The 27,372-nt window shown below is 37.1% G+C and overlaps 1 protein-coding gene across 3 annotated transcripts; it reads right to left on the bottom strand.

The window, feature by feature from the left end:
- Window positions 1–1,729: 1,729 nt before the first annotated feature.
- Window positions 1,730–26,369, bottom strand: LOC127419903 (POU domain, class 6, transcription factor 1-like). Of its 3 annotated transcripts, XM_051661715.1 has the most exons (12): window positions 26,028–26,369; window positions 24,199–24,329; window positions 19,577–19,621; window positions 18,633–18,813; window positions 18,304–18,416; window positions 16,534–16,759; window positions 10,003–10,217; window positions 8,973–9,101; window positions 7,562–7,798; window positions 7,172–7,307; window positions 3,635–3,803; window positions 1,730–3,541 (listed from the first exon to the last, which is right to left on the bottom strand). In XM_051661715.1, exons 2-12 carry the CDS (start codon window positions 24,250–24,252, stop codon window positions 3,196–3,198), a joined length of 1,851 nt encoding a protein of 616 aa, XP_051517675.1. In that variant the 5' UTR covers window positions 24,253–24,329; window positions 26,028–26,369; the 3' UTR covers window positions 1,730–3,195. The 3 variants fall into 3 exon arrangements, with proteins under 3 accessions (XP_051517675.1, XP_051517676.1, XP_051517677.1); XM_051661716.1 differs by lacking the exon at window positions 19,577–19,621; XM_051661717.1 differs by lacking the exon at window positions 26,028–26,369 and having other exon boundaries at window positions 19,577–19,656; window positions 24,199–24,319.
- Window positions 26,370–27,372: the final 1,003 nt, after the last annotated feature.

Raw genomic sequence — 27,372 nt, 5'->3', positions numbered from 1 at the left:
GAGAAACAGATAAACATATTTCACTTTTAGATGTGAAAGTGAAACTAAACAGAAAAAAAGTACTTAAATATTGATATTTTTCTCATCCACACCTATCTCATCACTTCTGAAGATATAAATGTAACCACTTGAGTCATATGGATTACTTCTATGTTTCCTTTATGTGATTTTTGGAGCTACAAAGTTCTAGCCACCATTTACTTGCATTGTATGAACCTACAGAGCTGAGATATTCTTCTAAAAATCATTTTTGTTCAGCAGAAGAAAGAAAGTCATACACATCTGAGATGGCATGAAGGTGAATAAATGGTGAGAGAATTTTCATTTTTGGATGAACTATTCCTTTAAGTTGCTACCATTGGATCAATGTAAATGTGGTAACTTTTATTACCCACCACCATCATCAAAATAAATCAGACAAAATGGTAGAAAGATTCTGAGAGCTTCTTTAACCAGTTAAAGGAGACCCCATATTTCCCTGCTGAAAAAACTAAACAAAAAACAGCTAAAAACAGCCAAAAATGGTTGGTTGGTCATAGTTTAAGGTGGTCTCCCACTCCCAGCATGGCCAGTGCCTGGTTTTAGAGGGGTTTAGGGCACTTTTAAAGGGATATTCCGGGCTCAATACAAGTTAAGCTAAATCAACAGCATTTGTGGCATAATGTTGATTACTTAAAAAAATAATTTCAACTCATCCCTCCTTTTCTTAAAAAAGCAAAAATCGAGGTTACAGTGAGGCACTTACAATAGAAGTGAAGGGGGCCAATTTTTTGGAGGTTTTAAAGGCACAAATGTGAAGCTTATACTTTTATAAAAGCACTTACATTAATTATTCTGTTAAAACTAGTGTATTATTTGAGCTGTAAAGTTGTTTAAATTGTCATTTTTACAGTTGTTTTAGGGTTTGTTGACAATATTGTCATGGCAACGAAGTTGTAAAATTGACTATATTTTTACATAGAAAAGGTTAAGTGATTTTATCACATTAAAATCATGTAACACCCATATTGTTTATGTCTTGTGGCTATATTTTTGATATAGTGAGTGTTTTAATGTTTATTTATTGGCGCAATTCAGTTGCATTGTAAGTGCCTCACTTAGGCCTACTTTTCTTTTAAGAAGAGGGGCAAGTCTAAATACATTTTTGTGGTAACCAATAATATGCCACAAATGCTGTCGATTGAGCTTAACTTGTATTGAACCGGGAATATTCCTTTAAGATGGTCAGGCTGGGAGACCAGCTAAAGTCAGCCCTCATTAATATGCTTTAATTTGATTTGTGTGTTAAAAAAAAAAAAAAAAAAAACTATAGTATTTATTATGAAATGTAGGATAAAATATGAAGATAATGGAAAATGAAATTGATTCCCTAAATTCTTCAATAAACTACTTAGAATTAATGCATTTGTGTATTTACATGTACCTATTCAGACACAATATTTCGTAAATCAGCGCCACAATAAGGAATTTAGGACAGTGATTTAAAATTAACCTGATCTGTGTACATCGTATTAACTTTTTATCAGTCTACAGGTTCTTTTTCTTTTCATCGGTGTTCTGAGAATTAACTTGTGAAATTTCAAGTCTGTTTTTGTTCAGTGTGTGATAAATGAAAACAACTGGTGCCAGTACATGTTAAAAATCTACTGTTACCAAAAGTAGGCTACTTACCATGATGGAGTGTGATAACATTTTCAATAAAGACATTTATAACATCTTGTATGTTCAGTGTTAATTTATTCAAATAACAAGTTAATCCCAAACATTACAATTGATACAAAATAAATATTGTTAACGGATCTGTAAATGCAATTCTTAAGCACGGATTTAAAATTCATTACCCCTGCGCAAATTAAAATGTTGAACAGTTTTTTTAATATTTATAGCATTAGATAAAACTAGTTATACCATTCCTTCTTCACAATATTAAAATGTACATTTATAGTATTGTACTAATTAAGATAAGAATCCATTAGATAAATACTGAAGGTCCATAAGAACAATCTAGCTTTATGCTTAGAACATAACTGTTTCCTGTTACAAATTTTGAAAATATTAATATAAACTGTGAATATTGCTGTACTGTCACAATGTCTCGAGGGACTACTTCTCATAAACAAGTTTAAAGTTCAAATTCAATAATGGCAAATTGCATTTTTGATAATAATATCCTTTAACACTTAACTCAACTTGTAGATGATGTTTCTGAAATGCCCCAAATATTTATGGATTTCACTCTCTCTTTAAAAGCATTTACTGATATAACAGTTTTTTACTAGACTTATGGCACAAACAATATAACAGTAACAATGAAATCCATAGGACATTTTCTAATGTCAGCCATTGTAATCATAATACAGTTTAAATGTTTTGTTTTTTTAAATCAATAGACAGACATACCATAGCTGAGATCAAACAAATCTCTGACTTTATGAATGTTGATGACATCCAAAACTGAATACAGTGGATTTAGCCACATAAAAGCAAGGCATGCGTACTGATTCAGAGTACTATGATTGTCCAGTATACACTTAACCGAACCACACCTACTGTTTATAAGCAAAGACAATGGAACTACTGTTCACATGGACAAAAATATGCACTCTCTGATGGATGGTTTTTGACAGTCAAAGATCAAAAATACCAGTCTCAGGTAACGTACAGCAAAACCACATGAACACTAGAAATGGGAAATTCCGTCAAATAATTGAATGACCTCCTACATGTATTGTATTCAGTACAGACCTATAGCTGAAATTGCTACAGCAAAAAGCAAATGACTACTTTGAAGAATAAAGTCAGTTTAGTTACTGCAAAACAAGAATATATATGAAGAATATTTTGAACATTTAACTTTTTCCTGTATAAATGAAGAGCTTTTTTCTATAAAAACAGCGCCTATAGGACTTCATAGCTTCTTCAATATTTTAAATAGTTCCAAAGCCATTTTAGCAAAGATTGTGATGGCACGCCAAAAAGTTATTCAACATGCAGCATAACGGAAACAAAATCAAAGAAAACATGTTTGATATTGTTTGATACTATGCTAGGACCTCATATCATTCAAGTGCTGCTGGCTTCGTCTCAACCGTAAATCAGTCATTTCAGTCATGTTGCAAGTAGCACCAATATTCCAACCATTTATTGTGCACCAGCTTCTAAAAAGTTCCCCGCACGCTTAGACACTCTGTCATCCTAATGTGCCTGAAACACATTGATCTTGCTGGTGTTTTTCAGAGTCTGTCGGCGGTTACAAAACCAGACGCGAACCACCTCTCGGTCATAATTCAGCTCCTTGGCAATATCTGTGATTTCTTGTCCGGTTGGGAGGGAGTTTTTCTCAAAGTAAATGTTGAGGACTTCTATGGCCTGCGGCGTGAAGCTGGTTCTCCGTTTGCGCTTCTTGGAGGGTTCTCCGCCGACAAACTCCATAAGGTTCTGCTGACCTTTCTGGTTCCAGAGTTCAGCCTCTGCCAGCCAGCGTTCCAGAACGGGTTTCAGCTTCTGGGCACTTTTGGGAGTGATGTCAAGCTTCTCAAATCTTAAAACAAGAAGCAAAGAGTCAAAACTCTAAGGCACTGGAATGGCATGTGCAAACATATGGAAAGAGAGAGAAGATATAAACGCAAATAACCTGCAGATGGCTGACTGACTGTATGCGGGACCCTCCGTAGCAGTGAGAGCCTGGCCCACTTGTGTCTGTGTCAGGCCCAGAGAGAGCCGTCGAATCTTGAAATTCTTGGCAAACTCACGGATCTCCTCCAGATTAATGGCCTCTTCTTCATGCACACCAGACTGTGGCTCTAATTGAAACAAAATATTAATTGAAAACTTCTTTCTCCCAGCCTCTTCATACACGAGTTGGCATATGACGGTATTCGCTAATATAGTTTATCACGGTAATTAACATACACAATATTGTTATCGTGGGCACTTAAAAATGTAGTTAATTCCCCCCCCCCCCATCAATGAATCAAGATTCACCACACTGCATGTATTTAGCACAAATGACACATGCACACTCTGATGTAAACCAATGTGGGTGAGAAACACGGCTGGAGGAGGAACGCAGCTGACCCCCTTTATCTGTCTTCTAAAAGGATTAAGTCAGAAGTGTGGATGTATTTTGGTTTCTATAAAAATGCAGAGGGATTGTTGGTCGAAGATGGTTTCCCTTTGTGTAAAACGTGGCAAACAAGTAACAGCGAAACACATCATATGTTTGCTCATCTGTGACAGTTCTTCTCGTTTTTCCAAACTGTTTTCTGAAAACTGAGACAACACTAAGAGACAACTAAGTGACAACCAAGACAAAGAAAGTGCACTGTTGTTGCCATTTGCAGATAATGTGTAGCTTGCTTTCAAGTGGCCAAAGAGTAGTTTGTTAAAACTCTGCTAGCTACACAGTAATGTTTGCATCTTTTAGTAACAACTAAAATATAGTTGTAATCAGCTAATACTAAGTCCTGTAATTAATAATGGCAATGTGGCACAATGATGATTTCAATATTAACCCTTTAAGCTCTGAGGGTGTTTTTAAAGATGAATTGTTTCAGTGGCATGCCCAAAATGAAAGACTTTGACAAAATAAACGAGGGTCAAGTGTTTAGTAAAATTTTAAAGAAAGCTCCTCAATTTATGTAATGATATAGATTATGGTAAATTCCAAGACTCTCAGCCTAAAACACTGCTGAAAAAAAAAAAATCACAAAAAACTTGAGCCAAAATATTAACTTTGTTTTCTTATTTTTCTGATTTTACATTATATATCTCAGGGTGCAAATAAGGTAGCTCAGATTTTGTTTTGTTCCCAATCATGTCACCTGTAACTGAGTAAAATTTTGTGTTGATACGACAATCAAAAGTTATAGTATTATACAAATAATTTATCCTAAGTGTCCAAAAACATCTCCAAGTGTCCAAAAGCCTCTTCAAACAAATAAAACATAATAATTGTATATAAGAACTAATTGCACATGCAAATACAATAATGACTAAAGGTATACTCTCTCTCCAAAGCATGCAAGCATGAGTAACAAGATTCATTCAGTTCCACTCTGTGTCATTTGAGCCATCATTGAGTCTGTGTCATGTACTTGGCGCCATCTCCTGGTGACTATATGTAATTAGAGTGAATGATCCACTCTAGCCAGAGGTGGAAGTCATCCAAATATGGGCAAAGCAATCTGAATCCTAATACGATTGGTTTAGCGTTCCATGACGCTGGACAACGTACTACATAATTTCAGATGAAGTCATCTTATCCAGAAAAGCTAACATGTTTTTAGCCAGATAGCACTTTATGTGCCGTGTGCACATCGTGCTTCCTGTCAATTATCTAATGATCTATGCATCCGATTACGTTGTGTGTGTTATGAGTAATATAGGTAATATTATGAGATACTTTTTCGTTTATTTTTCATGAAGTTATTAGCGAGAATGCTGTTATAAGCAATACGCGTTTACATGTTACATGTATGCGAAGACATATACCTAGCTATTATTCACTTAGTATAGGCTATTCTACTCTTTGAAAGCTTTCCAATGACAAATGACATATGGCTATTTGATAAGTGTGATGTTTTTACAGATTACAATAATACGTGCAGTGCAAAATTATTAATAAATCATCTAAATGGAACACTTCTGATTTGTATGCAAATTTCAAGCACTTGTTCAGTTTTTGTTATAATGCCTACATGCATTGTAAAGTAAAGCTTCTAAGCTTTAAAACGATACCTATTTTGTGGTAATCATGACTGTAGTTATTAATATGTTGATCATTATTTTTTTCTCTGCTGAGCATAAAGATTAAGTTTAAATTGGAACAACACAATCATACGTTGCCATACAGTGTGAGTGAAGTTGTTTATATACATTTGTAGCTAGCGCCTAGCTATATATTAACAACAGGCTTGCTATCCAGAAAAAACATGCATACTATTGTTGTAGCCTAGTAGCTGGCTTGATAAAATTAGTTTAGCCTTTAACATTAACCTCAAAGCACTAGTAGTTATTAATAATAACTTTAGCATTAGCCTATACAAGACAAGTTGTAGGTCAGTACTGATCTGTAATGATCAGTGGCCCTGTGGCATAATGAACATTTAAATATTAAGACATCAACTTAATGTTATATTTGGCTTTGTTTCTATGGGGTTGATGGTAGTTTTTTAAATGTTCAGGGTTCTTTTCAAAGTTCTTTGTTATCTGTTCATTTAAAAGGCCAGTTTGGTATTGAAAAAGTAATTCAACTTGTTATTCAGAGAACAACAATAAAGTTTGTTTATCGTTCAACTCGTTTTTGTAATGTAATTTAATACCTTGATATTACATATACCGTGATAAATGCTTCAGCAATTATCGTGACATGAAAATTTTATACCGTCACATGCCTAAATATGAGTATAGTTCAGTAACTCATGAGTGGCTGACACATCAATCCTCAAAAATAAAATCTAATCTAAACTAGGGCTGCCCCTGACCAAAGATTTTCCTAGTCGACTAGTAGGCGTTAGTTTAAGCCATTAGTCGACTAGTCGTCGCACGTTTGTGATATTAATTTAATTACATAAATATATGAATGTTTGGGGGCATCAGAAAATGGCTTGGGTTCCAGGGCTGAGAAAGAATATTATAAGTAACATTGCTAACACTGTTCTACATTACAGAGAAATACAAAACCGTAATCATGAGCCTTTAAAATTTTACAAGTGCATGCATTGTATAACCATCTTTCAAAAAGTTGAACAACACACGTTTTAACTGCACTTAAATTTTTTCCAGTTTCATTAGAATTGTTTCTTAAAATAAATAAAAAATAAAAGTTCAAAGTTTGAAATTAAGGTGTCTTGCTTTATTGTGTAGTCTTAACCCTAACCCTGCTTAAGGAAAATTATCCCATAGTCCAACCAGCGGTAATACGTCAGTTCGTCAGTTTCCTGTGGAGTTTCTTTTTTTCTGCGACCAACCAACCAATCAAAACTTGGTCGACCAAGACTCTTCTCATCGACTAATGTTTGGTCGATTATTAGGGTGCAGCCTTAATCTAAACACACTTTTAAATGACAAGAATAGCTACTATTAAATGATGCAATATATATGCAATATTTTTAAATATTGCCTATACAGTAATATGGACCATGAGTACTTGATTAATATACAAACATACTGCTGACAAGCTGGCCCACAGTTGGCATGTCTCCACAGGCGATGGCACCAGCAGAGGAGAGGGATGTGACTGCTTTACCCGCTGTGGGCTGGGGAGCAATGATCACTTTTGACTGAACCATTTTTCCAACCGGACCCTAGAGAACCAATAACAGTGAACGAACAAATTGTAATGAATGGTATTTCAAATTAAAAGACATCATATGTTAATAAAACTAGTTAGATAGTTTTCTTTAGTATGTAGTTATGTCCAATAATAGGACTAACTAATCTGAATTGTTGGACATGAATTCTGTAAAACCAGAATTCTGTTGGAAACACTGCTGTACAATGAAGTGTTATAATATGCTCACTGACTAATGAAGAGCTACAGTAGATGGCACGGCAGTACCTGTGTGGTGGTCTTGGTGAGTGTCAGGGGCACAGTGGCTTTGGGGAGGACAGTGGTGGTGGACGGAGAAGCAGCTGTAGGGCCGTTCCCTATAGTAGCAATGATCTGACCCTGGGAGTTCAGGAGCAGCTGTGGGGACATGGTCTGAACCTGCAGGCCTTGAGCAGGTAACGCAGAGGCTGCTGCAGCTCCAGCCAATGATGCAGGGTTCACCAAAAAAGGAAGTGTTCCAATCACCTGGAGACATTTATAAAATTAAATGAGTCTGATATTTAAAGAATTCACAATTTATACACCCAAAATTCAATTATGTGATATATAGCATCTCTTTTGTTGTGAGCGCACAACATTACAACAAATTGCAAATATTACCTGCATACCTTGGGTCTTTAGTGACCCGGGAACTCATTCCACCCCCTGTAACTCATCCATTTATTTATTTTTTCATTTTACTATCACAAGATATCTATTTCTTTGTTTATTACAAGAGAAATTGGTACTATATTCATACAAATAAATACTATATCACATTAATTTTCTATGCAACAACGGTGAATTATCAGTATCCCATATGCGTGTAAACATACATATTATTCATGCTATTTGTTACTCAAGGTGGCGCTGTTGTTTCATTGATTGACTTGATTTACATTTGACATTGCTGTTTGATGAAGAAACAACTTGGAAGTAAACTATAGCAAGTACAACACATGAACAGTACGATATGACTATTGTCATCTGGGTGAACTACTGAAAATATTTAAGTTGTGCATCTATTTAGATTCAAGAAGTGCCTGAGAAAATAATCATGTGTAGCTTATGTATAGCTTATGTGTATCTTATGTGTTGTGTAGCTCAATATGTGTTTGACAGCCAGCTGCGTTCATTAAATTTCAGTGGGAAAGTATTGAATCCTGTTCTAGATTTGTCCAGATTTCTTGCATTGTCTCTTTGATATATGAAAAATAAAACATCAAAATAAATAAAAATATATTTTATTCTATTTTATTCTAATGGTCTTGAAAATATTTTGAAAACTGTACACTATCTGGGCATTTTGTGGATCCATTTGTGATAGATATAGGAGCTGGGTCACTAAAAAAAACAAATATATAAGCGCGTTTGGTGATATTCCCATGCATTTAAGGATTAATGAAGAATTAGTAAAACAGTAAACTATTAAAAAAAATGATATATGAATTATAATGAAGATATGTAATAAACTATGAAAAGGGTCAAAACAGATACTTACTAACATCATAAAGTTGTCTATATAGAAGTTGTAAAGTTTATGTAAAGTTAGGGTTAAAGCATTTCTCATTGTTAATAGAAAATAAATCACAAAATAAATTAAATTAGCAGATTAAAGGACAAATACATGTCAGTTTAAATGTAGTCCTCAGATACTGACCTGGCCCTGTGCGTTAGTAATAAGTTGACTTGTCAGTCCTGCCACATTAGACATGGCACTAGTAATGATGGGAGTTGTAGTAAGAGAACTGATAAACTGTGGTTGTGCTCCCAGAGAGGCAGCACTGATCTGAAAAAAATAAAATATTGATCAGGTTTTATGCAAAATACTTTATTACAGTATTTGCAAAGCAAAAATAAATGTAATATTAAAGTTCTAAACTATCCCACTGACTTTGGCCACATCCACACTGAAATGTTTTCATTTGAAAACATATTCAATTTGCTACTTTCAAGCATCTCGCCCACACTAGAATGACGTAAAAAGCACACAAAGGCAGCGTAAAAGTAATCCATAAGACTCCAGTGGTTAAATCTATATCTTCAGAAGCGATATGATAGGTGTGGGTGAGAAACAGATCTATAGTTAAGTCCTTTTTTACTTTAAATTCTCCTTCCTGCCCAGTAGGTGGCGATATGCACAAAGAATGTGAATTGCCAAAAACAAAATAAGACTGTGAAAATGGAGATTTATAGTAAAAAAGGACTTACATTTTTATCTGTTTCTCACCCACACCTATCATACAGTATCACTTCTGAAAATATGGATTTAACCACGAGTCGTCGTATGGATTACTTTCATGTTGCCTTTATGTGCTTTATGGAGCTTTAAATTTTTAGTACTTATTCACTTGCATTGTATGGACCTACAGAGCTGAAATATTCTTCTAAAAATCTTCGTTTGTGTTCTGCAGAAAAAAGAAATTCATGCACATGTGGAATGGCATGAGGGTAAGTAAATGAGAGAAGTTTCATTTTTGGGTGAACTATCCCTTTAATAGAGGTATTCCTACTCAGTTGTTTTTATAAGGTCCTAGAATCCTGAATCTTTAACATTCATTTGACTTATCAAAATAGCCAAAATTTACTTCGTTCATTCCTTAAAACACATTTAACCCCCCCATTTTCTACATTTTTGATCCAACTAAACCCAACACACGTTTTTACTATAAAAACATTTCGCTACTCACAATAGCAGGGTTGATGGACAGGCCTGCAGTCTGAAGCGTTGCAACAGAAGCGCTGGGCTCTGACAATTTCTGCACAGCAGACATAGTGGTGGTTGGTGTCATCTGTGTTGGCTGCAAGGTTGCCTGTACGGACTGTAGAGAAGAAACTTGAGGCTGCAGAACCGCCTGCCCAGGAGACTGCAGCTGCGTCTGGACAGAGTTTAACACAGTAGCAGCTGGAAGAGGAAAAACAAAAAAGCCCACATTCAAGACCACTAGCCACACCAGACAAGATACAGTATATATGGAACAGATGTGCTTGTGGCTCGGGGACAGCCAGTTGCCTCTAAACTGTCAGATACAACTGATTAATTGTGCTTGTTAAACACATAATAAACAGATTGTAATAATTTGTAATAAATTACAATTGTAATAATAGTAGCAACTAGGCTTGTTTGATTATTAGGGGCCAAGCCTCGAAGTGACTGTAGCACCTATTGCATCCGTTAGTTTTCCGTATTATTATTCTTCTTCTGGCTGGGAGTCTATGGCAGCCCATACCATACATAAGACAATTTGGCACACTGATAAGGGTGGTCATGAATAGCCCCCATACCAAATGTAGGGTCTCTAGGATATACAGGTGCATCTCAATAAATTAGAATGTCGTGGAAAAGTTCATTTATTTCAGTAATTCAACTCAAATTGTGAAACTCGTGTATTAAATAAATTCAGTGCACACAGACTGAAGTAGTTTAAGTCTTTGGTTCTTTTAATTGTGATGATTTTGGCTCACATTTAACAAAAACCCACCAATTCACTATCTCAAAAAATTAGAATATGGTGACATGCCAATCAGCTAATCAACTCAAAACACCTGCAAAGGTTTCCTGAGCCTTCAAAATGGTCTCTCAGTTTGGTTCACTAGGCTACACAATCATGGGGAAGACTGCTGATCTGACAGTTGTCCAGAAGACAATCATTGACACCCTTCACAAGGAGGGTAAGCCACAAACATTCATTGCCAAAGAAGCTGGCTGTTCACAGAGTGCTGTATCCAAGCATGTTAACAGAAAGTTGAGCGGAAGGAAAAAGTGTGGAAGAAAAAGATGCACAACCAACCAAGAGAACCGCAGCCTTATGATTGTCAAGCAAAATCGATTCAAGAATTTGGGTGAACTTCACAAGGAATGGACTGAGGCTGGGCATCAAGAGCCACCACACACAGACATGTCAAGGAATTTGGCTACAGTTGTCGTATTCCTCTTGTTAAGCCACTCCTGAACCACAGACAACGTCAGAGGCGTCTTACCTGGGCTAAGGAGAAGAAGAACTTGACTGTTGCCCAGTGGTCCAAAGTCCTCTTTTCAGATGAGAGCAAGTTTTGTATTTCATTTGGAAACCAAGGTCCTAGAGTCTGGAGGAAGGGTGGAGAAGCTCATAGCCCAAGTTGCTTGAAGTCCAGTGTTAAGTTTCCACAGTTTGTGATGATTTGGGGTGCAATGTCATCTGCTGGTGTTGGTCCATTGTGTTTTTTGAAAACCAAAGTCACTGCACCCGTTTACCAAGAAATTTTGGAGCACTTCATGCTTCCTTCTGCTGACCAGCTTTTTAAAGATGCTGATTTCATTTTCCAGCAGGATTTGGCACCTGCCCACACTGCCAAAAGCACCAAAAGTTGGTTAAATGACCATGGTGTTGGTGTGCTTGATTGGCCAGCAAACTCACCAGACCTGAACCCCATAGAGAATCTATGGGGTATTGTCAAGAGGAAAATGAGAAACAAGAGACCAAAAAATGCAGATGAGCTGAAGGCCACTGTCAAAGAAACCTGGGCTTCCATACCACCTCAGCAGTGCCACAAACTGATCACCTCCATGCCACGCCGAATTGAGGCAGTAATTAAAGCAAAAGGAGCCCCTACCAAGTATTGAGTACATATACAGTAAATGAACATACTTTCCAGAAGGCCAACAATTCACTAAAAATGTTTTTTTTTTTATTGGTCTTATGATGTATTCTAATTTTTTGAGATAGTGAATTGGTGGGTTTTTGTTAAATGTGAGCCAAAATCATCACAATTAAAAGAACCAAAGACTTAAACTACTTCAGTCTGTGTGCACTGAATTTATTTAATACACGAGTTTCACAATTTGAGTTGAATTACTGAAATAAATGAACTTTTCCACGACATTCTAATTTATTGAGATGCACCTGTACTCTATAGTGCCACCACCATGTCAAAAATTAACTTTTCTTTTGGCCGTATCTTTTGAACCGTTTGTCCTAGAGACTTAATTCTTTTTAGTCTGATTACTCTCCTCTTGATGATATCAATGGACCCCTTACATTAAATGTCTGCCCATTACAGTGGCTGCCATCTTGGATTATGATGTTTACAGTTTAAACCTTTCACATCCTGTAAACTTGGTCTGATTTTCCCAAACAATGGCTCAAATGAATCTCCAGACCGAGCCGCACTGATATGAATTCACTTCATTTTGATTTTTGCAATTGTTGAAAAGTCACAGTATCGTGAAGTTAATGAGGTCGAATAGGATTTAAGGCTTAATCTTGGTAACACTTTATCCTATCGAAACAAATCTTGGTATGCTTCATCAGGACCATGATCTGAGGGTACATGCAGAGTTTGGAGACGGCACCACCTATGGGTCAATAAATGTGAAACGTTGTTTTTGCCCATAACTTTTGAACTGTCTGTCATAAAATCATGAAGTTGGTGTCTCTGGTTCCTTGGGTCATGAGGATTTCAATGATACCAATTTTTCCCATATCGGCCATACTGCCTCTCTACCATTTTTAATTATATTAAACTTTTTTTTTATCTTTTGAATTGGTATGCTTCATCAACATCATGCAAAATACACCGTAGCCACTCTGAGGGTCCTATAGGTCCTATAGGCCATAAAGGCCATATAGGCAGTTTATGGGGCTTGGCCCCAGAATGGCTGCTTGCAGCTATATTTTGGAATGTTTTTATTCTTTTTTTGACAAAGTTGGAAAAACTTTTGTGGCATTCTGTTGAAAAAGTATCACTTGTATTATTACAGCCTACAGAGAGGAGATGCACACTCTGACACGCTGGTGTTAGGAACACAACCTCTCCCTCAACGTCAGTAAGACAAAGGAGCTTGTGGTGGACTTCAGGAGAAGAGAAAGAGAACACAGCCCCATCACCATCAATGGAGCACCAGTGGAGAGAGTCAGCAGCTTCAAGTTCCTGGGTGTCCACATCACTGAGGAACTCACATGGTCCGTCCACACTGAGGCCGTTGTGAAGAAGGCTCATCAGCGCCTCATCTTCCTGAGACGGCTGAGGAAGTTTGGAATGAACCGCCACATCCTCACACGGTTCTACACCAGCACTGTAGAGAGCATCCTGACTGGCTGCATCACTGCCTGGTACTGCCAGACACATCATCGGAGGTGAGCTTCCCTACCTCCAGGACATATATACCAGGCGGTGTGTGAAAAAAGGATCGTCAGAGACTCCAGCCACCTGAGCCATGGGCTGCTCTCACTGCTACCATCAGGCAGGCGGTATCGCAGCATCAGGACCCGCACCAGCCGACTACATGACAGCTTCTTCCCCCAAGCAATCAGACTTTTGAACTCTTGATCTCTCACGATCAACATACATCAGCACTGCACTTTATTAATCTTATTATCTCACACTGGACTGTCATAAATTATATTCACACTGGCAACTGACTATCAGCCGACAGCCTGAATGTCAATACAGTACAATACAACCTACTGTATGTTTTATATATACTATATATACTATTTTTTTTTGTATAATATGTATTCTATATTGTGTATATTGTATAATGTACACTGTATGTTATTATTTGTATATTGTGTTGTGTGTAATTATGTGTATATTAGATTTTAAATTGTGTTGTGTAAATCTGATGTTTATTGTACATTGATATATGTCTTTATCACTGTCATGACTGCTATGTTGCTCGGAACTGCACCCAAGAATTTCACACACTATTGCACTTGTGTATATGGTTGTGTGACAATATAAGTGATTTGATTTGATTTGATTTGAACTTTGTCAAAATTAAAAATAAAAATTAACAAAGCAATTAAAAAATAATTACAACTGTATAAAACCCAAACAAACACTCAACTGCAGTCTTCTTAAAGTACCACTCTTATAACAAAAGTTGTGTAACCAAGGCTGTAAATAAGGAAGGTTGCAAGTTTGTTCAAGTGTAATTGGATAGCTTGGATTTAGCTTGGTTATGTGTGGTATTTGTCCATTATTCAAATCTCTTACTTTAGAAATATAAGTACTATGATACTACACTGCCTGGCCAAAAATAAAAAAAAATAAAATGCTTTAATATTGTGTTGGACCAAATTTAGCTTTGATTACGGCGCTTATTTTTCGTGGCATTGTTTCGACAACCTTATGCAACGTAACAACATTTATTTCCATCCAAAGTTGCATTAATTTTTGGCCGGTATCTTGTATTGATAACGGGAAAGTCGAACCACTCCGTAAAGTCTTCTCCAGCATATCCCAAAGACTTTCAGTGGGGTTAAGGCAGGCCTATTCAACTGGTGGTCCACGGGCAAAATCCAGTCCGTTTGAAACTTTCAGTGGCCCGCATGAGGTTGTCAGTTGTCTTAGGGGCTGTTCACACCGAACACATTTAGTGTCTGATGGTGCTGTTTTTCAATTGTTCTCCTATGTAAACCTCGCAAAGTCGCAGGTCTCAATGTTTTTACAGTGTTTCGTGCAGGAGCTCCATGTTTTTAAATGCTTTCAGAGGTTGTGCAACAAATAATAATTATCCGGAATTTTAATGAAATAGGAAGAGTAACTAAAATCATACTGAAAAAGCGCTAGTTCGGAGAAACACAAAACTTCATTAATTTGGTGAAGAAAACATTTGAGTTTGAATCATTGTATCTATAACAAACTTCACTGTTATTGTTCAATAAAATGTTTTGTAGAAATCTGATTTACTTTCTCAGTTATGGACCAATTTTAAAGCACTTTTTAGTTGATTCTTTTTTTGTTTTTCAGAATTTTCTGCTGAATATGTTTTCTCTTGATGTTTTATTTATGTAGTGAACAAACATTATAGGCCTACTATAAACACAATATCTGATAGAAGCTTTTCATTAACAAAATATACTGGCTTGGCCCACATGCCATTTTTTCCATCTGGCCCACTTGGCTGTGAAGTTGAATAGCCTTGGGTTAAGGTCAGGACTCTGTGGTGGCCAATTCATGTGTGAAAATAATTCCTCATGCTCCCTGAACCACTCTTTCACAATTTGAGCCCAATGAATCTTGGCATTATCATCCTGGAATACCCATATCTCCGATTACGATCATTCAAGATTTTTTTCCAAACCACATTTCTTCCACGAAGCTGATGGCTCACCACTATCCTTCCAGGTTTTAATAATGCGTTGGACTGTTCTTAACCCAATTCCAGTGATTTCAGCAATCTCCTTAGTTGTTTTCTTTGCATGATGCAGGCCAATAATTTGCCCCTTCTGAAACACAGTAACATCTTTTCCACGACCAGGGGATACGTCTTCCGACAAGGTTGTTTAAAAAATGAGAAGCTACACACTGCATCAGTTAGGGTTAAAATAACTTTTGCCAGCTGAAACATATTAATCACTGCAATAATGATCCAATCATAGGTTCGTAAGTATCTGCTCCAAACAGCCACTTTTTTTTTGGCCAGGCAGTGTATAAAATTAGGGCTGCCAATCAATTACAAGGTTTAATCAAATTAATTACATGATATGCAGATTAATCAAATTAATCACAATTAAATGAATGTATAAATATTTGCTGAGAAAGGCCCCCCCAAGTAACAATAATTCAATATACAGTGATTAAAAAATTAAAAATAGTTATATTTAAATATTTATAAATGTAAATATAATAATTAAGATAATTAAAATGCATTACATTATTATGGCAGACAAGTAAAGCATTGATAAGACAATATGTAACTGGTGTTTCGCTTACTGCCCTCTGCTGAAAGCAGGTGGTACTTCAAGCTTGAATTGCTCCAATAGTAGGAATATTCCTTATTACAGTCCGGGGACATGATTAATTGTGCTACTTTTTTAACACTTTATTGTTTATATAATGAATCACACTGAAATAACATGTTAAATTGACAGCCCTATATAAAATATAATTATAAATAGAGTTATATTGAGTATTTTAGAAGTATTAAGTAATTCATTTGAGATATTAACTGTTTCCAGGGCCAGATTTAAATGATGTGCAAATTGAGTTTGCCTGCTCAGTAAAACACATTGCATTGCTACATTTTCCATTATTCTGAAATGCTGACTGGCTTCGAACGCCCCCCCCCCCCATTTACAATAACACAATATGCTGCAACAGACATGTATTCTAAATTGTATCTCATAGCCAACAGAAGCAAATGTTACCAAAAAAATACTACATGCACTTTTTCTAAGATGCTTTGGGGAGAATACACTTTATGAAAAAAAACATTACATGTGTGAGCAGCATACCTTGCAGTCCAGCAAACGGCAGCTTCAGCAGTCCTCCACCAGGGCTGGCAGCAGCAAGGCTAGATAAGGTGGCGAAAGTAGCAGTGGGTAGGGTGAGCACAGCCAGACCACCCTGACCGCCCACAGATCCGGCCATACTCAGAGGGATGAGCAAGGGCTGAGCCAGAGAACCTTGCTGAGTGAACATGCCAGTCATCAGAGAGGCCAAACCATCCTGAGTCAGTACCTGCCAGGATAACATTGTATAGATTTTAATACATACTTTCTTTATGAACTACTGTTATTATTATTAAATATTAAGGAGCCATATCATGGGAAATCTTATTTTACTCTTTTGTAATAAAAGAGTTTGATGTACTATGTAGATGTACATTACATTCACAACATAAAGCATTTATGGAAACTAAGCTGCAATGGGGTTAAGAAATCTTCATGGCTATAGTTATAGCATCGCAACCTTGAGCAATTTAATGTATGATTGCCAACATTTATAAATAAATCAGGGTTTTTCCCGGCATTTAAAATTTTTCTGCAGCAGCCCAAACAAAATTTCGGGCTGCCGAAGCAAATTCAATTACATTCATCTTGCCTCATAAGCACTAAATATGCTTCTCATATGACACGTGCATCTGTGTTTAACGGGAGTGTCGCACGCTATATCTGGAGCGCACTGGCGCAAAATCTTCCTGATATTTGTGCTCCAAAGACAGGAGAGCGCAGAGCTCTCCTGTCTCACGCTGCTCAATCCAGATTCTCTCAATATCGTGGCACAGACCACAAAACTTTCATCACCCATTTAAATTCTAGCGCTGTGAACGAAATCAAACATCTCAAGCGGCTAGACAGCCAGACATTCTAACCACCACTGACAAGGAAAACAGCTACACCATGTGCTAAAATAAAGGGTTTTCAAACTGCACATTATCACCCTTATTAAATTCTGTTCAAATGATGTTTAATATTAGGAAACAAACCATCCATGTTTACCTTTGGGTATTCATATATTCTCTATAGAAATTACTTTAATCATTAAGAGCATAATGAATAAATATTTGTTAAAGAGTAGGGACAAACATTTTCACTGATAGCAAAGTCCCACCTTAGTAAAGTACTGTATTCATGTACAGTCAGAAGACAACTAGCCCTATAGAAATAAGGTGTTAAGTTAATTAAATTAAGTTAGTTTAGTTTAATTTCTCATAGCATCTTGGAAGTAAAACAAACACTGACAAATTCTAAATGTTTCATATGCGAAGATGATCAAAAATAACTTGTACATCCAACATATATATGATAGGCAACTCCATAATTACATTAAATATTAATTAATTGGAATTATGTTATAACTTCACGTGTACATCAGCCACCTCCGAAGACCATTTTTGACTCTTGGCCATGACCTGTGACAGTGTGAACTATTACAGTACACTAAATTTAGCCAATCATAACAGAGATCATTTACTCATAGAAGTCTTAAAAGGTACAATAGCAAAAACAGGCAATTTAATTCTTAGGGTCAGAGAGAGGGAGAATGACATAAAATGATGATGTATTTGGTGCATTGTGACTATCATTATAAGGAGTTATTGGAAAAAAAATTATGAATTGTGACTGTTGATACAGAATGAGCTTAACTGACAGAAACCATATATTCATCTAAAATATGTTTGAACTTCACAATTTACCTAACAATAACCTATCCTGCTCAATACCTAACAAATTAACTGTTCCCGATGGACACATGATTTAAAAAAGGACAATGTGGTTTACCTGCGGGCACGCCTGAACAGTGATAGGTACGCTGGTCTGGGGCTGGGCTTGTGTCACACTGATGTGCTTGGAGACCACAGTCTGGACTGCAGGTGAGGAGTCCTCCACAGACACTACAAGCAAATAAAAAACATTATTTTAGTGCCAAATAGATAAACAATGCATTTTTATTCATAGAAGCATAATAAATGGTGGTGTCTCTTAACCATATATTTATTACAATTATGACTATTTCTAAATACATCTTTGATAATGGTAGGTTTGAATGCTGGACTGCTATGGTACCAAACTAACACTGCTATTTATATCAGGAGTCTTATAAGTCTTACCAGCTGTGGTAGTGCTTATGGTAACCGGACTATCCAATGCCTCCTCAGCTGCCTCCAGGGTCTGTCCACCCCCCTCCTCACCCCCTGACTCCAACTTCCCATCGGCCTCTGAGGAGGACAGGGCTGTATCCACCTCCACCTCCAGCACCCGGATGGTCTCCTGACCCGACATGACAATGACCTGGAGGAAGGGTATAAGAGTATGGCGGATTATAAATACTCTCTTTTCTCAGGCAATGAGCTGGCATTGTTGACAATATGGAAATGGGCCATGATGGATGAGTTTACACGTGTGTATTCTGCTCTCACAGATGTCATATTTAAGTATTAATGAGATTCAAAGGGCAAAACAGTGTTGGCTCTAGTGCCAAAATATTCTTGATATAATTACAATGATTTTGCTGGTGAAATTAAATTAAGCAGCACTGTAAATATCACAATGATGTTAATGCTATTTTATTTGTCCAATAAGCTTCCTAAAGAGCATAACTACTTATCGCCATGTCTCATTGTCTCGTGACTATATTAAATATTGTCAAAAGGCTGAAAAAATATTGCAATATAATTTAAGCCATATAGCCCATCCCTAGTTGCGTTATTTTTAGTATATATGTGATATATATAGTATATGCATTTAAAACCTGCAAGAGAGGCCAAATCATTTGAAAAAGGACAATTAGGCTAAAACAAGTAGCAGTGGATGTTGTTAAAGTTAACATGTACCCATGAAGCCCATGTGGACTCTCCATGTCAATTCTGCTGTCAACCTGTGACATACATATATTATAACATATCTATGGCATAATGCAATTTCAAAGTGTTTGCTCAGCCTGATTTTTGTTTAGGCTTTTCTATTGAGATTTTTGTCTAGATTTTCAGTTGAGATCAGAGAGCAATGGAAGAGCACAGGCAGAGAGGGCAGCTCAGCGAGAGAGGGTGCATACCTGCTCGTCTTGTTCTGGGAATTTCAAAGTGCAGGAACCTAAAAGCTGAGAAAACACTTCTGCAGTCAGACAGTGAATGGCTGAAGAGAACAGAGATGCCAAGCACACGTTAGGACACAAAGAACCAACCAAACAAGGACACACAGGGCTCAACAATAAGGACTTCCCCAACAGGGCCAGTGCGAGCAATTTGGGGCCAGTTGGAGCTAGTGCTGTGTTGCCAGTGCATCTTACATTCATTGTACAAGTACATGTTTTTAGTTTTCTGTCATAAAATTAACATTGCTGTTGCAAATTGTGCTGATTTAAATATGTCACCATGTTAGCGTTATTTAGCTGGCTGACACAGAAACGTTTTTTTTTTTTTTATTGCAAGTATGACTTGTGATCTTGTGTCTCTCCTGTGTCTTGAGAGCATCCGTTACAACAGGCTGATTTCACAGCAAAAAAGTCATTATACATTATATCTTATATATATGTACACTGCCTGGCTATTTTTTCATGGAAAGGTATGCAAAAAAATGTTCCTACTCCCTGAAAGATATTAATGAAATAAGTATCATGAGATCTCACTGGTCTCTGTGACAGCTCTAGACTCTGCAAACAGCAAACGAAAATGTGTCTGCAGTCCGCAGACAATGACGTTTTCTACCTGTCAATCATTTTGTGCGTTTTCATAGTATTGTAGTTGCAGTGAATTATTGAGTCATAATGCATTTTTATGCTATGTTGTTCATAACAGTTGTCAGTTGAGGGCGCTATTTTGCAGCTGTTGTTTTTAACAACCGTTTCTGCTCAATAAATCTAATTTTGGTATCTTTGGAGGTCGGGGTTTTGGAAAGAGGGGGTGTGGCTAATCCAACGGCTCAGTCTCGTGGAAGTAGAACGGCTGAAATCGCTTACAGCACCTTTAATATAACCTCATTCACACTGGGCTCTGATCCCGGGATACTGGCGGGATCAGTGCCAGGGAGCCATCTGTGTGAACGCAAGCCGGTGCCGGAATGCCCGAAAATTTGATCCCGGGATTCGTGTCTGTGTGAACAAAAGCTGAGCGGATACCGTGATGGGTGTGTGTCGTAATGATGACGTATTTATCATGCGAAGGAGAATGTTTGTGTGCAGAATAGAGATTCAAAATTTCACAGTGTACCGCCGTTTAAAAAAAACATACAGCTGTCATAAACCGTTGCCATTTATTTTTCAGTCACGGCATTGTGTGATTTTTTTTTTAAATATACAAGAACGTTTCCATTGTAAATATTCGTTAAATTAAAAAAGCGATCAGCTACATTTAAAGCTTCACCAACCTGACGTGATAAATACATTTTTAATTCAGAGCGCAGCGCACCGAATGCCAGAACTTTATTTCCCCCTCATATATGGTGTGGTTGAAATCTGCAATGTAGGAATACTTTGGGTATTTAAAAATAATAATGATGGTTACTCAGTTTGTAAACTGTGATGAAAAAAGTGCCATCTTATGCAGGGAACACTCCAAACCTGAAGTAGGGGAGAGCTGTGGCTTTGTTGTGTATACATTGTCAAGTGTCAAAATTACTGCTATATTATACATGACAAAGTTAATAAATTACATAATATTTTAGTTTATTTTCAATTTATTTTACTTAGATCAGATACAGTTGTTAGAGGGGGATTTTACGCTGTAATATGGTCAAGTTACAATGTGCCCCGCACCTGACACCATACGTGGGGCACGTTGTAACATTTCGCTTTCCTTTTTTACAGGTAGACGGTGATAAAAGTACAGGCTGTATTCATAAAACAAGACCACATATTTGTACCAGACATGTGTAAAATAATGTGAAAAAATAAAAATACTGTTAGTTTGTGCCCTGCTCTCCCCTACAACCTCCGTGAACATCATTCCACAGAATCTGCGAAGATGTAGGCAAAGTGAAAATATGGTAGGTAGGCTAAAGACCCCCTTACATAATAAACACAAACAGATACAGTACACTTTTACCTGTTTTGTAATGACTCAATATAGGTTTTTAGATCGCCACAGCGCTCGCAACCTTACGACAGGCCAACTGTTTGTTCATACATTTATTTTTTTAACCAGATAAAGGGCAAGAACATAACGATACCAAAAATGTATTTATTGCTATTTTCCAGCACATTAGGTTCCAAATGATGCATTTCTGTTTTTCTCTAAAAAATAGCTTTTATTTTATTTTACAGCTTGTAGAATCATGATCGAAAAGATGGCATTTGCCTCTATGCTTCTCAACGCTTAATCGCAGTGCAACAGTTAGCATACAATGTGTATATTACACTAATATGTTTTATTTGTGAAGTTTAAAAAGTTGTTGTTTTGTTTTTTTGGTAGTTATCACTTTCACTTTCAATCTTTATTGTTCTTGGGAGGCATTTTAGTTGGTAGATAGCAGCCAATAACACAAAAACAATTAACATCGAACAAAACAAAAATTATCTTATAAGCTATTTATAAAAGTAGAACTAACTGCCAGAATTGATCAAATTAGCTATCATGCAAATAGAGAGACAATAAACTCTCGCCATCCGTGCAGACGATTAAATTAACCGTCAGTTTAGTTTTACCATATGTAAATTATGTTTACAAGAGGATGAAAGAGCGGGCTTCTCAAGAGAAAATATGCGGTTATCAAATCGACAGTAGCTATGTTTAATAGTGAATGTAAGAGCATTTCCACACGCACAATGCGACGAGAACTTACAGGATTGGGACTAAATAGCTGTGGCGTTTGAGTTCAGATTTACCCTATTCCAAAGTAATGGGCGTGTCAGGGTAAGAAGGGAAGCGCATGAAGCGATGCACCCATCATGCATAGTGCCCACTGTACAAGCATCTGGAGGCATTGTTATGATCTGGGGTTGCTTCAATTGGTCTAGGCTCAGCAATGTTATATGTGCCAATAAAGTCAGCTGACTAACTGAATGTACAGAATGACCATGCTATCCCATCAATGGATTTTTTCTTCCCTGACGGCACGTGCATATTCCAGGACGACAATGCCAAGATTCATCGGGCTCAAATTGTGAAAGAGTGGTTCAGGGAGCATGAGGAATCATTTTAACACATGAAATGGCCAACACAGAGTCCTGACCTTAACCCCATTGAAAGTCTGTGGGATGTGCTGGAGAAGACTTTACAGAGTGGTTCGACTCTCCCGTCATCAATACAAGATCTTGGCCAAAAATGAATGCAACTCTGGATGGAAATAAATGTTGTGACGTTACATAAGGTTGTCGAAACAATGCCACAATGAATGCGTGCCATAATCAAAGCTAAAGGCGGTCCAACGAAATATTAAAGTATGCAACTTTTTTTTTGTCCAGGCAGTGTGTGTTTTATATATATATATATATATATATATATATATAAATAAAAGAGCTGTCAAAATTAACACGTTAACGACTGCAATTAATTTAGATGGGACTTGTGACAGAAATCAAGTACTTTGCGGCCTCTGTAAGGTGCAATTTGATCACCACAGAAGCACATCAAGTCTTAACTATCACCAAAACGGGGACTGAGGCGTTTGCAAGTGCTTTTAATGTTGAGTACAAAGCGGAGTTTACCCCCTGACGTAAATCATGAAAGTGGCTCCATGACTGCTGTAGCAAAGCGGATAGCCACAGTCTGCCAGCCGATTAATATTGTGGACGATTATATTTTAAGATACTTAATGCCCATTGCAATGAATATGCAACCTATGGGGGGACTAGTTCTTTCAATTAATCAACTTCCCACTAAACAACAGTCAATGAATATGACAAAACACAACAGCAATTCCATGTTAATGATTAAGTGATGGTGTAAGGACCTCTTAATCGTAATTTTTTGTACAAAACAAATCCAGATGGGGCTTATGATAAGCCGCATTCACATGACCTGCTGGAGTGAAGCATCAGCATTTCCCTGGCATCATGATAGCTGTAGCAAAGTGGATAGCCACGATGAGCATTTAAAAGATTTAATGCTAACTACTGGCACTACTCAACCTCCAGCTAAGACTTTAGGAAACGTTTAATGTTACTTGAATTGGTGCTATTTTAGTGCATTCCTATCTTTATACAATGGAAGGCTTTGTTAGAAAAATTTTAATAAAACATAATTGTTGAATACTGTTTTTTTATCACGATTAACTATTAAAAAATTGTGCGATTCATAGCAATTAAATATTTTAATTGACTGACGGCACTGATATATATAGGCTATATGATTTTGTACATATACATTTATGTTGCTAAAAAAACTTTTTATTTTAAGCAACTACTTTAACAATGAAAATCATATTGGCGGCAGGGCCAATGAAAATATTGGCAGAGCAAGTAAATTTCTGATTCTGAAAAAATCCTTACTGTTGAGCCCTGACACACATGAGTATAGCAAACTGAAACAAACAACTGCATCAGGCCAACAAGTAGCAAAAGCAATGCTTTCTGCAAATGCCTCACCACCAGAAGAGAATTGCTTGTGCTCACAAGTGAACGTAGACTGAACACTCACACACAGGGGGGCATGAGGTGTAATGGCTAGACATGTAATGAAGTGTTAATGTACACCACTGTATTGTAAGATTATGGATTTTGGTGTTTTTATGCAAGAATACCTGTTCATTGACAGTGAGAGGAGCATTGATTGCAGGGAGATCCTCAGTGTCCATGATGAAGTCTAAGCTCTAAGGAGATCACTGATTCTGCATAGTGAATTAAGTGGATGTTAACAGCTGCGCAGTATCACCTGAGACAAAATAAAAAAGCTGGTCACTAAGGATGCTTCACAGCACTGGAGTATCAAAGCTGCCAGTATCAAAGCTTACATTTTAATTTATAGAGGTTAAAAAAAACACAAAAAAAACTGATACATGATTTTAAAAAATAAAAAACGTTTTAACACATAATACTACTCTAGCCAGTTCAAATTAAGACCAGATCCTCCAAGGCTCAGACCGAGACCAATACCAGACCACCTGAGACACAGACCAAGACTAGAGACCCCTTGAGGTCCAGACCAACACCAGTCAGTTATAGAGTGAGGTTGTCCATTTTGAGAGTGAGAGTGTGAATGAGTATGTCTGTGTTGTGTGTGTTAACCCTGTGATGGACTGGCCACCTGTTCAGGGTGTTTCCATGCCTTCCGCCGAGCCAGCTGAGATAGGCTTCAGCACTACCCGCGACACTACATAGGACAAGGGGCTTTAGAAGATGGATGGATGGGTTGTCCATTTTAATGAACACTGACTTATTTTTTATTTTTCAAAAACAGGTATTCTTCAGGAATTATAAAGAAAACTGTGCTTTAACATTGTCAATATATCAAATAGACCATAAGTTCAAGGCTACAAGCTCAAGATTCCAAGTCTTGTTTCTAATACTAGCCTACATTACAAGTACATGCTTCAGTTTGTCTCTTATTTCTTCTTAACTACTAGATTACTCCAAATTGACTGAGGTTTATTCATATTTTAAATTATTTAAATATGACGTGCATTGCAGCACACCTATACAAAAATCTTCCATGCTAACCTTCTGCTAAAATACCTTAGCTACTTCCTAAAGTTGCTGTTACTACAATAAAACTGCGGTAACGTGGTAGTTTCTGAAATATTTGTACTGTTCCAATGCAATTGTATATTAATCAATGATTTTACAGTAGTAACAATGGTATTTTGGCGGGAAATATGGTACCATGGTGGATTTTTGTATGGCAGCGACTAAATTATTCATAATGTCATAATTAATGATTATCACATAGTCAAGTATATGACGTCACGTGCATGACGTCCACTTTATCGCTCTCAGGGTTGTCAACTTGAACCCAGGTAAAGTATCTCATGACTGAATGTTATCCCAGTTTTTCTAAATTTGGTACATTATTACCGTGCAAAATCAACCCAGCATATCCCACTGTCAATACTGTGCAAGTTTAGCCTATGAAATTTACGCCTGTAGTTATCTTTAAAACAGTAGTGCATTTTGAAAGTCTCGTGCAGGGCCTGTGAGGGCCCCGGCTATTTTACTAACGAAGTGTATCGTTTTTGTGATAGTAACGGGACACGAGCGTGAATTCGCTCATCTCCTCTCGTCACGAAATGTCATTGTGGCCAAACAGTTCGAAAGGTACGACTCATGAAAGTGACTGATCTGATGTAAACTTCCTCAGATACATGTGCAACCCAACAACACCCCCAAATCCTCAACGCAATAATAAAACTGTCCCCATGGGACAAACACACTTCATCTACTGATCGCTCTCCTCACATGACAATATGCCATGACTCGGGACGGCATTTGATGTCTTTCCTTTCTCTTTATCATAAATATATAAATTATGCTAATTACGACCATTGCATATTAACCAAAAACTCATTTCGATTCCCTCAGTTCGTATTGCGTTGTGCAAAAATACGGTCAAACTGCGATTATATTCGCGACTTACCCGCTGCGAGGTGGGATATTTTCTTTATTTCTCCTCCTTCGCTGAGCTTTGCCACAGTTTGTTTTAAACATGCATAATTAAAAATTCACATCACAGCTTCCAGGCGCGCGCTACTGCTGCACACAAAAGAGCTATTTGCATTGATAAGGAGGCTCGGGAATGCGCGCTGCTCCTCTTTTACTAAATATTTAATGACGTCTTTTCGTTAACTGTCACGCAGGTGAAGTAAGTGCACCTTAATAGCCAAGGTAAACCAGAATCTGCAGAAAAGTGGCGAAAAATTAGCACAAATTTGCTCTTTTGCACTACGTCATGAACATAATTTATGCAGGCCGAGTCTGGCATTGAAAAATGGCGCTGGCTCGACAGACGGGAGCGATGGCTGTCTTAAAGAGACAGTAACCTGTATTGCTGCAGCTATTCACTTTTCAAACTATAATGCTGTTTTAGTTTGAGGTTATGCACAAAAAATATTTTAGCTGTTGAAATACTTTACAGTGCTCAGACTTTATGCTAAGGAATACTACTACAACACAAACTATTTCTTGAGGATAAAGAATAAACACTTCCCACTTCTGATTTTCCCCAGAGATGAGTTTAATTACAGTTCAGTATGAAAAGTAAATCTATTGCATTTTCCTAATATCTCTCTATGTTTACTTGTGATGATTGCATGTATTATTTTGAGAAAGTTAGTCAAAGACCATTAGATTCAGCACATTCAAGTTGCTGTTTCCTCTGTGGCTTCCTCAAGGAAAAATAGATGCACATATATTTGATTTACAAGCCGTATTTTCAATTTTTGTAATGAACCGGCTTATGAAAGAGATGGCGTGTCTCTGCACACACTCTCTGTCTTTCCTCTGTTGCCAAGCCAGCTGGCAAACACCTCCATTTGCATGCATTAGCAGCATATTGCCATGGAGCTCAAAGGGAGAACTGGGATTGATGAATACAAACGAATATGTAATTAGGTTCACATCCAGTTTAGGCCCCTCCTTTGAGAGAGCGGGTCTATTTTAGATGTACATCTAATAAAAAAGAATGATACAAAATGTAATCTAAAGCTTGGAAGGCATCAAAGTCATTGCAACCAGAAAACTGACCTAGATTGTGTTTAATTTAATCACACAGGTGCATGACAAAAATTTAGATCACCATTCCAACTCAAAGACTGATTTGTAAAATATTTGGTTGAATACTGCAATTAAATTAAAAAGGTTTTAATTAAACCTTTGCTTAGCTTGGCACACTTTACATGGCCTATTAATTTAATACTACTTAGGGTTCTTAAAGTGTGCAGAATTGCCCCACACTGACAACTTTTAAGGGAAGAAAGGAATTC

The sequence above is a fragment of the Myxocyprinus asiaticus genome, chromosome 29 (assembly GCF_019703515.2).
Source record: "Myxocyprinus asiaticus isolate MX2 ecotype Aquarium Trade chromosome 29, UBuf_Myxa_2, whole genome shotgun sequence".
In the NCBI taxonomy this organism is placed as follows: Eukaryota; Metazoa; Chordata; class Actinopteri; order Cypriniformes; family Catostomidae; genus Myxocyprinus; species Myxocyprinus asiaticus.
This window is presented reverse-complemented; position numbering and strand designations above follow the sequence as displayed.